The sequence below is a fragment of the Caloenas nicobarica genome, chromosome 2 (genome assembly GCF_036013445.1).
Source record: "Caloenas nicobarica isolate bCalNic1 chromosome 2, bCalNic1.hap1, whole genome shotgun sequence".
In the NCBI taxonomy this organism is placed as follows: domain Eukaryota; kingdom Metazoa; phylum Chordata; class Aves; order Columbiformes; family Columbidae; genus Caloenas; species Caloenas nicobarica.
Window position 1 is genome coordinate 27,913,741 of NC_088246.1, and position 12,101 is coordinate 27,925,841.

Here is a 12,101-nt window from a genome sequence, read left to right on the forward strand (position 1 = left end):
TCACATGCTTAGTTAATACCAGATGTCTCACTGAAAAGCTCTTTTGTAGAGCTTGATAATAATCCTATGTTTCTGTATTTCTTGGCTTAGAGAAAAAGACTTATTTTGCTTTATGGGTTGTGAAGTGCAGCAGTTCTTTTTTCTAAGGTGTGACACTAAACTGTCCTCCAGGGAATACATTTCAAGAAGGATTAGTACTGTTCTTTGATGAGGTCTAATTTATTTCCTGTACTGTGCTTGTAGACAAGCATGTCATCATCAGCAAAACAGTGAACTAGAAAAACACCACTGAAACAAGAAATAAAGAGCTGAGTCAAGACAGTGTAAAGTATGGGACTCCAATATCTATTCTTTACCATTTGTTCAAGAAAATTCACCAGATGCATCATCGTCACCTGCAAAATATATCTTGGCTTCAAAATATATATACCTCATTTACTGTGAAGCATCTATGTTTGATACTGAAACATACAACAGACACTGCAGTACTCTCTTTAGTGAGGACTAGTGGACACAATGGTATTTGTAAGAAGAACCATTAAAAAAAAGACATTTCATGTCTACTTTCCACATTTTAGTTCAAATAGACAGGGCCCAGGCTGCAAAAGTTATTTATATTGCAACTGGATCCAGCCCAAATATTCACGCATTAGGGACTACGCTTGGGGTTTTAACAATCCTGCTGCTATCCAGTTACGGACAATGAAGCTTGCTTTATTTCTAGTGCTGGGTTCTTGCTCTTGAATGTTTGTAACCTACCTCTTAGTTGGCAACAATGCTTTTAAATAATTTTTTTATTATATTCTGACATTATTTGCTACTGTTTTAATGCTACGAAAAATAGGGTGCTGCCAGGATTGAATGCATCCCACATGTTCCAGTTTTGTTTTCATGTGAATTTGACCTCTGATACATAAAATTCCTATCTAGCAGTGTGCACATATGTGAGCCATTTCTGAAAGTGGGGAGAACAGAGCTCTGATTCAGCTGAGTGGAACATTCCTATATAATGATACTCAAAGGAATTTCAAATTAACTGGAGTGTAAATTTATCAAATAAATGTTCTTTTTTATATGCAGAGATTGTTGCTGTTCTTCTTATATTCTTTTTTTTTTTTTTTTAATGTGGAAGGGATGAGAGATAGCCAGTGCGCTTACATTTTATTTAAAAAAACCCAGAAGATTGTTCATTTTATGAACTAAGTTCTGGGGGAATTCTTCCAATTCAGGTGAATTTTATTATTTCCTTTTGGAATTAAATACTATTAAATTATAAGAGCCTCATCTCTTGGTCAGAGATATTTCACTTTTGCTCAGTCAAATTCAGGTTGAGGTAATGCGCCTATCACCAAATTTATTTTTAATCAGTAATTTTCAACTAATGGAACACAGGTCATATTCCTCCACAAAAAGATACTACCAATAAACCTTTACTAAACTGAATATACTTCAGCCCACGGACCTGGAGGGTTGATAAAACTTCTTATGCTGTTCATGGGTGGACTGATAGGTAAGATTCGATGTCTTTATAAAGGAATGTGAGCAACTCACTTCAATTGGCAATGATTTACATCACTTAGAACAGAAAGTGAAAATTGTAAGTAGGTTAATAGCTAATCTATTATTTAATTAAATATATATGTTATTATACCATGAAACTTACACTGGTTTAGGAATAACTGTCATAAAAGCACTAGATCTCATGTTCTCCACTGCAAAAACTTGGTATATTATCTTTCAGTTTGTAGCTTTTACCTCCTCCTGTATAGTGCATTTTACGACACCATATTGTACTTCCATCAGTCATGATCTGGGTTGCAACTTTCCTAATAATTATACAGTCAAAGAATTGCTTGTCCCAGCAATTACTTGTGACCCATTTTCTGATCTCTCATATAAACCACTATGCACTATGATTTCACTAAGTTTATTTCTGTAAACCTTGTACATTTGTGATAATTTTCAGAAACGCAACAACCAATGTTGAATTTAAAAATTCCAGTTGTGAGAAATTTTACTGCCATTATTCTAGTGGTTTTCTTTCACTTTAAAAAAAAAAAAGTTTCCATGTCGGATTTAATTCAAATTCCTTTATTTTAAACCCCTATATTCTCACTGAAATTCTGATTTATATTCCTGGTGTTTGTAGTCTTTCAACCATGGCATCACATTGGGAGATCCTGATATGACCTTCCAATTCTTTTTCTTTGGGAAACACCACTTTCCAGAATTATGTATTTAGGAGATGGTGGAGTATTTCAGACATAATGATGCCCCCTAGACATTTTGTAGTCATAAGTTACATTTTTATCTAGTACCTGCCTTAATAATTTCATACACTATTCTAGGGGTTTAATGAAATGTTCTTCTGTAGTACCAAGAACAATGTCTTGTAGGACTATATTATATCAAGTCTTGAATCTCTATTTGGAAAATATATAATCTCATATTAAAAAACCATCCTAATTAGCTAGTAATATGTATTTTCTGTAAGTCTACATTCAACGACATAATTTAAAGTACTTCTAGTTTTTCAGTTGTTTGTATCATGGTTCAGACCCTGCATTACTTTATAGGAAATGTCTTGTATTAATAAGCAGTAATTCAGAACAGGAGCACAAAGCCAGATTTCTCAGAGCCCATTGTCAGGTTAATCTATGGTCATTCTAAAGTCAAGTCATTCTGTGGTCATTCTATGCTCAGGTCATTCTAAGGATGAATGTCCTTTGGTTTTTCCTTTATTGTGGATATGTTTTTAAGAAGTTATTGCTGTTGTTTATTTTAAATAGGAATTCTCATGTTCTGGGAACCAAAGTTGAAAGTTCTTTCTGTTCGGGAAAAAAGCTGTTTGGGCAATATTTATTTTGCTTTCTCCTGCAACAGGCTGCTTATTTCCTATTTCACATATGTAATGAGGAAATAATTAATAAAACCACTCTGTGGGATATTTAAAAAAAAGTCATGTTTGATTTTAATCTTAAGTCTCTTTTTTCTAACTTTTTATAGCATAGTAGTTACAATGCAACTTTTTAGGTGAATTACACACCGCTTAGACCTTTATAACATTTTAGCTATTCTGTTTTTTGTGAAAAAAAACTTGGAAGTGTTTCAGTGTTGTATTTCTAATCCCTTTATCAGGTTTTTTTGTTTGTTTCTTTGTCTGTTTGTTTTTCTGCTGAGTTTTGCCTCTAAACTAATATTAATTTTAGATGGAGGTTTATAGTCTTTCTTAGTAATCCAATTCTAGGAACTTTAAAAGTATCTCACTAGTTCCATGGAAACAACATTTCCTATGATTCCTTTGGGGTCTCGTCTCTTGCCCTTTACAGGAGAAGGGAAGTGCATAATTATTAGGCAATACTCTGTGTTGGATTCTGACATCCACATGGAAACTCCAGCATCTAGAAATATTCTGGGTCTTTGGATGTACGGAAAACCTGCAGATTTGCATAAAAGCTGAGGATAAAGCAGGAACTGGTTTATATTTATCATGCCAGAGAAGTCTATCACAAGCTTTTCTTCTAATTGAAATGGAAAGTGGGATATGAGATTGCAGTGTTTTGTCATATATATATTCCATTCTAATCTAATGCATTTTTCAGGAGATGTTTGTCTACCTTGTGTACTAGTCAGATGTGTGTAGTACTATTGTACAAGTACCTTTGGTCCAGCGTCTCCCACGCCTTTTGGGCCTGTTGGTCCTGGGGGGCCTGCTGGTCCTGGAGGTCCCTGGTACAGCAGAGGAATAAAGCATGTCAGTAGTTGTGCTAAAGTAAGAGTACTTGTGTTCTTCAACAAAGAAGAGAACTTCAACAATAATTACTAATCTCTCTGGTTTTGCTGTATTTTGTCAAATCCTTCAAATTTCTGATGTGTACTGAGCAACAGTCATCCTCAGTCCCAGGTGAAAACCTGAAAAGACCACCAGAGTGGTGGAAAAAAGTCCGTCTCTTTACTTAATAACATCGGAGTCGTTCTTAGCTCAGAGAAACCGGTGAGAAAGCAGACATTGTTCCATAACTCAGACAGTGCAGACATTACACACCTGGGATACCAGAGCTAAACCATCTAAATTTGGGGGGTGGGTAACCGTAACATACTTTGGTGCATCTGTGTTCAGTAGTGTGTTCTCCTGAATTCCCTGCTCAATCCATCACAGCCCCTCCAGCTGCCCTTCATACTGTGGGGGGTATCCCCGCCTTCCCTTTCGGCATTCATAGGGCAAACTTCTTTGCCCCATCATGCTATAGAGACTTAGCTACATAAATCTTGCCCATGTCTGCCAGTGGTTTATGAAGTTGGCCTTTCCAGATCGTGAGGTATGGAAAGGCAGCTCGAGAAGGGGAAAGATGCGTGCTGCAGCACAACAGAACCTTCACACATTTCGAGGACATGAACTCATGTGGCAGAGAGGAACACAACCAGCTTTTACTGAACTCAGAGACTGAGTTGCAGGGAAGCATGGCCCTTATGGCAGCTGCAGATGGGAATCCTGGAACAGACGTGATTTCAGGAACACTACTGCAGAGCAAAGCTCTTTTTTTTAATTGCCAAGTCACTAACAGAAATGCAGGAAGCGAATACACATAAGTTTGTCATCCTGTGACTGGGCAGACTACAGCCAGCATTCATTCACCTTTATTAGTCAATGGTTATCAAACCAGGCTTCTCTTGAATTCTTTGATTAATTAGAAATGAAAAGTTTTCAGCTTCTCACTGACCTCTTTGATTCTGTATCTACCAATATTTCTTTTTCATGTGGTTTAAACAAGTCATCTTGACTTGTAAAGCTTAAAACTTCTGTTCCTATGTGGCATTTTGAGGCCTACTAAAAGTTCTTCAGTCGTCTATTTGCATCACTGCCTTCCTCATGATTGCCTTTGCATTTGCATTTGCATTTCAGTTTTAACTGGGATGACAGTAGAGTTTTTTCATTTGTTTGCATGTCCTATGTTTTATAGGTCTGGGTCTGTTACTGGCACTCCTTGACCCTCCAAAGGTCTAGTGTCCTCACATGCTGTGAAATACATCAGGTACATGGCATTATACCAGGAATTCTGAGTAAATACCCTCTGAACTAATTCTTATCCCAGAGGATCTTTTCAGGATCAGTTTGAATGACAGGAAATTGGAGCTGAGCCGTGACTTATTTGGAAGCACTCAGGTCCCACCTCGGAGTGTCTTTGTGGTTGTAGTTTGAAATAAAGATGGATTACAGACATAAAGTAAGTAGTGCTAATGGAAGTTGACATGTGGTTGAAGGATGGCACCAGTATTTTCACTTTCTAGTGAAAGGCTAATCAAACATCTGTGTGGCTTTGGATGACTGAAATTTGGGCTTATGTGCCCTTGTAAGGGAATGTGCCAGCTGGAATGCTCAGGCATTAACCCCCTCCGGAGCTAACCATCAGAAAAGCAAGGGGAGGGGAATCTTCAAAAAAGAGGATTTAACCCCCTGGTATGAAAGCAGCTGAAAAATCAAGGAATTGAAGGCTTCAAGATCTGGCCAAACAGAAGTTATAAGAGATCTTGAACAAAAAATGCTAAAGAAAAGGGAGGGAGGGGAGCAGGGAAGGAAAATAATTCAAAGCAGTTATTATATTAAACATGTATGAGCAGCCATGAAGGTTTGGATGGAATTACACGGTATCACTTTCATGATGCTGAAACAACAAAGGTTTACATCCTGTTCTGATTGCCTGTAGAACTGGCGCTGTACATAGGACAGGAAAGGACTTCAAAATATATATGAAATATTTAAATTAGATATAGCATGAAATGGAAGATTAATTGCACTTAGTTATGTAACTAAATATTGGGTTATTGCATAGTATTTTTTTTTAATTAGAACACAAAGTACAGAATTAAAATTGTACTTACAGCTTCACCTTTGTGGCCATCGCCTTTTTCTCCACGGGGTCCAGGTGGTCCAGGCAGTCCCCGGTTACCCTAAACACAAAACAGTAAATCACGCATTGTACTAGTAACTGGATCATCACAATTCAACAAATATTAAAAAATATGTAAGAAAACTATTTAATATCCTTTTGAAAATATAGAATAGCATTTACTAGCTCTTGCAATTTGTTTGCAAAGCTCAGAAATTTTTGTGCTTTTCTATTGTCAGCTCAGTTGATCAAACTTAGACTTCAAAAGAATAGGAGGTCTATTAGGAAATTATTAATTTATAGATTTGTAGTTGCAGAGACAAATCTTCAGAACATTTACTTTATCTTAAGTCAATAGAAAGTTAAATTTATTTTTAAAAAGTTAAACTTTCATGACTTCGGGAGTAACTCTTTACACTTGAACAATGAATTCAACAATACTGAAACATAATGTGCCAGCCTTAAGTTATTTTATATAGGACATTTTGCTTTTCCAGGTAATCACTTTGATTCTCTCATACAGTAAAGCAAAACTGCATTCTACAAGAGAAGTAAAAGAAAGAAATACAACCTATTATAAGAAATACTTAATTTCTCTTAGTTTAGCCTAAAATGCTCTTTAGCAGGAGACAATCACTCCTTCTGTTGACTCTTCCACTGACTCCTACTAAAGATTTGTGCGTTTGCAAAACTTCAATGCTTCCTTTCAGGACCAGAAGAGAAACAAATAGCAATATTTTCCTCTTTTCCTCATTCCAGTGATAGTTCTCCTGACATTTACTGAGAAAATGAATTGAGCTTACAATAGACTGTTCTTCACAGAAACAAGAAAGAAAATATATTACTTTGAGGCATCCCTCAAGATTCGCTGGTAGTCTGTGCTGTAGATGTTCACATGACAGCACCGCTCATCAGAAATCCTTATTGTGTGACCTGTAGGTCACACTTTCACCCCACTCCTAAGCACGGTGTGATACGGTCATACAGGGAGAAGTGAACACCCTTCCCTCAGTCCCACAGAACCAAGAAATGTAAATGGACTCTCCTGTAGAGTGTTAGAAGGTCAGTTGTTAATATACATACAGATAACATACCCTGAAGAATACTTACATACAAATAGCAAATATTTCCCTGTCTATTCTAGTAAAAGTAAATAGCTAGAAAAAAGAAAATACAAACGACCGAAGATGACTGGAAAATTCTGCAGTAACATAATGCTTCAAGAAACCATGAATGGAGCCCTGATAGCAGCTCAGATCTCAGAGGCTGCTCTGTCCAAATACAGTGTCCATGTCTGGAGAACAAACTGATTCATATTCCTGTTAGGTATCCAGCAAAAACAGACTTTGGGTCCAAATTTCCTGTCCCATGAATGTCTCTACCATAGACACAAGCAATCGTATCTTCTTAACCAATTTATCCTCGTCAAGGGAAAATGAAAGAGGTGCTTTGGCTCTCCTAAAGATGCACATCACAGGTTTAGTGTAGCAGGTAAGTGAACAAAGATATTCAAGGTAGACTCAGTGTTCTGGTCAGATGAATCCCTGAAACGACTTTAAGATGGAATTTGGGATAGCGGTGAAAGCAGCCCTTATGCTTAAAGAAAATTGTACATGGTAGGTCAGTCCTGTATCAATTTCTCCTGTTCTCCAGTCCAAAGGGATATTTTCACTGGAAGACCACAAGCACAACCCGGCCACCAGATCCAAACTGCATCAGCCCTGGAAGATATTTGTTCATGATTCCTAATTTTCAAATTATGGAATTCTGATCCACTTCTGTGAAAATTTAACCAAGGAGTGTGCTTCTAGTTCATAAATAACTTTATAATGGAAAGCAAATTTTACCTTTTCCTCATTCTTAATATCCGTAGTTCTTAAATTGTGCATAAAATGAGAAATGTTTTAGAAACATTTAATAACTTTTTTATTTTTAACAAGAAAAGAAACTTTGGATCATGAATTCATCTCTGTTTTTACTTCTAATTCCAAGTAAATCCTATTCCGTAACCTATATGCAAATAAGTATTTCCAAAAGATCTATTTTTTAAATTCTTTATTTTGAGTCTTACCTATGTTTTTGAATGCACGAGGTTGCTATTACTGAGACACCACTGTTAAAATAACTAATACCTCTCAGTTTATACTCAGTAAAGAGCATATTGCCCATACAGAGGTATAAAAGACCACATGAGATAATGAAAGGCCAAACTGAATTTGAAGAGACACTTTCCTAATGAAGACTTCCTGAGGGAAGTTTGCAGGATGAGGTACACAGGATTAATTATGTAATCTACTTTGTGTTTCTTCTTTGAAAAGATTTTGAAAAACAGACCTAACCTGGAATGATGGAAAAGTTGAAGAAGTGGTCAGTTACTTTCCTGAAAAGGTTGTTCAAGTGGTTTCTACATTTTCACAAGAGTTTTGCATATGTCTCATGTTTCTTTATTTTCCATATTTTGTCTAAAAACTCCTACCGTTGGTCCCATTATTGAATTTCCAGGAAGTCCATCATCTCCCGGTGGCCCCTTGGGTCCTGGATCCCCCTACCCACAAAGAAACAAATCCAAATCCATATTAATTATTTTCAGTTTTAATTTCCAAAGTTTTTCAGAAAAGAACAACTATTAAATTCTTTCTGACAGTGACAATTATTGAGCTGGGTAATATGAAATCAGCATTTCTAGAAGAAGCTTTTACTACCTTGATTCTGACCTCTCTTATACTTCTGCTTCTCCACAACTGTCTCAAAGAGTTTGTTCTGCCTTGACGAATAACTTGATGCCTTTAGTTTTCAGCTGAAGGCTGAATATCATAAATCAGTTTCAGCGGCCAGATTCACCTGTGGCTTCTGCCTGCTTGTGCCCACAGAAGCAAGGATGCATAACCTTGTTTCTGCCAGAGCACACAGAGAACAGCAAAAAAATTTGAAGACAAGTGCTGACACAAAGTATGCTTAGAAAGGCTACAGATGCAATGGTGCAGCACTTCAAAACTGCACACTCCACAGCCTGAAAACCCAGGAAGATACTTGAGGTTTTCCTCAAATATTACCCAGTACAACCGTATGGTAAGCTTAGCTCTGTCAGTGTCTTTCCTGGAAAGCAATCAGGTTTAGAATTCAAGTTCCTCCTGTTATCCCTTCATAGAGCAAAATTTGGCTCCTTCTAGAGTTAAATCTATGGCAACAGATGTTTTACTTTACATTAAGGATCTTAAGAAGAAAATTTCAATTTTCAATTAAACTTTTGCAATTTTTAACACTAGTGAGAATGACAGGCAGTATTTAACCAAACATTCACCAGGGAATGCAGATCAAATATTCTATCAAAACCACTGAGCAGTTGTAACCATAGAAAGGACTTCGAGAAAAAACAGCTATCTAATGTTACTGTCTCCACATTAATAGCAGCATAACAGTTGTCAGGGGAAATATAACTCTAGTCTCCAAACATGAGTGTAGCTTGAAATAAATAAATTTCCAGCGGACGCAGCCGTGTCTGTCCAGGAGTTAAGACCTCTAGCAATCATCCACTACTACATCAAATACCTAGAGATGTACTAAAAAGACCTCAGACCATGGTAACTCCCAGCTTTGAAAAACATGCAGATTCCTTGCATCAGAAATTTATAATGTCTGGCTTCACTACTGCAGATACCAGGACGTTCCAAGAACACAATTGCTAATGATCATTTTACACATTATAAAAGCAGCAACTATTTTATTCTTAAAATAAAAATAAAAGGAGTTTCAACTGTTTTTAAAAACTTTGAAGTTAGCTTTACCATTGCTGAATCCACTTATTTTACTCAGCAGGACAAGTCCCACTCATTTCAGGTACTTTTTCCCGATATAGAAAACTAGGTGGATGTAGCTGTAGCTGTCTTATATATGACATTTTATTTAAATTAGTATCTACTGGCCAGTTGTTCACTTGGAAGTAACATGCAAACATTCATCTTCACAAAATCATCTAGTTTAGCATGTAACTCTCTGGAACTAAACACAGACACATTCCTGCAGGGATTTGTTGCCACATTCAGGAAACCTTTAGTATAAGAAACAAAGTACAGAGTAAATTTGAAAAACAAAAACAACAACAAAAGCAACAACAACCAACTTCAAAGTAATAAATTTCACAGGAGGGGCCAAAACACAACCAAAATGTAAGAATATTTTTTTTTTTTTTTTTTTTTTTTTTTTTTACCAAATGGCTTTGGAAGGCAATAACACGTACTAAGTTCAGTATCCTGCTAAAGGGCCCTCAAACGCACTCTGTTAATTTTTATTACTTTTCAGTTCTTATTTCTAAAATGCAGTCATCTTTGTTACTGCAACAAGGAATTTTAACTTCTTTAACTTATATTCTTTTGACAGATATATGCACTAGAAATTTTCCAATCTCTGGTCTCCAGCAAACATGTATCAGATAATCACCTTTGGTCCAGCAGGTCCCTGAATAGATGATCCAGTGACACCAGGTGGTCCTCTCTCTCCTGGTTCACCCTGTTACAAAATGGTATCATCTAGATTTAAACAGTTCAATTTTCTGCACAAGTAGCAAGAATTTTTTTCAACACTTTACATTATAAAAATATCTGTAACACAGATCTATCTACAAAATAGACAATATTGGGGAAAAAACATAAATCAACTTACTCTTCCTGCGAAAGTTGGTCCACATTTTATGTTGTAAATAACTATTGGTTGAACAATGTATATGATTAATAATTTTTTGTGTCTGGCTTACAAAGCCAATGGAATAACCAGAATACTTGTATTATTTCAATTTCTGTGTCATTCAGAGCAACACTTAATCACAAAATATTATAACAGAAAGTATTGCTGATCTTTAGAATCACTTGGACAACTTTAATCTAGCTTCTCAGTGCTCACACGTAACTATAAGATCTGTATTATATGTTTACCCATTCTTTCTCTCCTTGGGACTTTTGTGTCATTCAGGACGAGGGATAGAAATATTTCTGCTTTTCCTTTTTCTATTTAGTCTTCAAGCACCAGATGCTTGAGAAATTGGTACATTACATAAATTCCATTGATACTTTTATAAAATACAAAGTGAAGGGTTACTCTGAAGGAAAAGGCTTACTTTCGGTCCAGCTGGGCCTTGTGCTCCTCTATAACCAATCAGTCCTTGGGATCCTTTTTCTCCTGGGTCACCCTGATGAAAATAGACCTTTTGTTTCAATCACAGCAAAGTGTTACTCACAACTGGGAGATACACGAATGAGCAAAAACAGGATGACAATGTTGCCCGTAATTAGAAAATATTTAGATGCTCCACTCCAACTGAAATCCCACTCAGTTCTAGAATCTGCCCCAAATGTCCTACATTTAACCAGGTGGGAGATAAAAGCTGTCTGTGTACTGATACATCTTTCCAGCTTTTAATTTCATATTTAAACATCTAACTAGTAACATAATTTCTCTTGGCTCCTCCCCTCCTCCTATGAGCATGCTCAGATAATTTGTCTCCTAATTTTAAAGAAAATTCTGTACTGAATTTTTATGAAATCTCTACTGCACAATTAACTTTAGGGTCTGTGTTTATAGTCTAATCTTTGCTCCACTTGTGCAGGCTAAGGAGTACACTGCTCCCTCTTAAAGTCTTTTAAAACATCAGGTAAGATACAGTTGCTCTTTAAGATATAATGAATGAAAAAAGGGGTCAGAATCTGAGCTCTTACAAAATAAAATTTGTAGTATTTCTCCAGGGTGAATGTCAAGCCATACCTTTTGGCCTACATCTCCTTTGCCAGGGGGTCCTTCCGGGCCTCTTGGACCTTGATCTCCCTTTTCTCCCTAACAGAGATTAAATAGTTAATTAATTTTCATTTAGGTAACTTTATTGAATCAATAGACTTATGAGAAACAATGCTCGCATACACACTTTTCCTAAAAATGTCAGTAAATACCTGGTTAAAACGTTGTCCTGCAAAAATTAAAGTATTCTGTCTTCTTAACCCCCGCTTCCACCTTCCTGCATTCATATTCCTTACTTCACAGACATTTGTAATAGTGCCATTTGCAATTACATCAATCTTTTGTAGGAGGAATTGCATGCATATATTCATATAAGGAAGAGAAATGCTTGCAAATTTATAGAAAATGTCTTGGTTGACCAATTTTGAGACAAACAACTTCTAAGAAGCAGTCATTTTGGGCAACTCTGTAGACAAAGGCCAATCCAGA

The 12,101-nt window shown here is 36.4% G+C and overlaps 1 protein-coding gene across 3 annotated transcripts in view; it reads right to left on the reverse strand.

Moving 5' to 3' along the window:
* COL28A1 (collagen type XXVIII alpha 1 chain) overlaps positions 1-12,101 on the reverse strand; it is a 58,623-nt gene that overhangs the window by 14,115 nt on the left and 32,407 nt on the right. For all 3 annotated transcript variants that reach the window (XM_065629095.1, XM_065629096.1, XM_065629094.1), the window contains 6 exons: positions 11,643-11,711; positions 10,999-11,070; positions 10,326-10,394; positions 8,365-8,433; positions 5,881-5,949; positions 3,661-3,729 (listed from right to left, as the gene is read on the reverse strand). In XM_065629095.1, the coding sequence (XP_065485167.1) occupies positions 3,661-3,729; positions 5,881-5,949; positions 8,365-8,433; positions 10,326-10,394; positions 10,999-11,070; positions 11,643-11,711 (417 nt within the window). The remainder of the gene's footprint in view (positions 1-3,660; positions 3,730-5,880; positions 5,950-8,364; positions 8,434-10,325; positions 10,395-10,998; positions 11,071-11,642; positions 11,712-12,101) is intronic.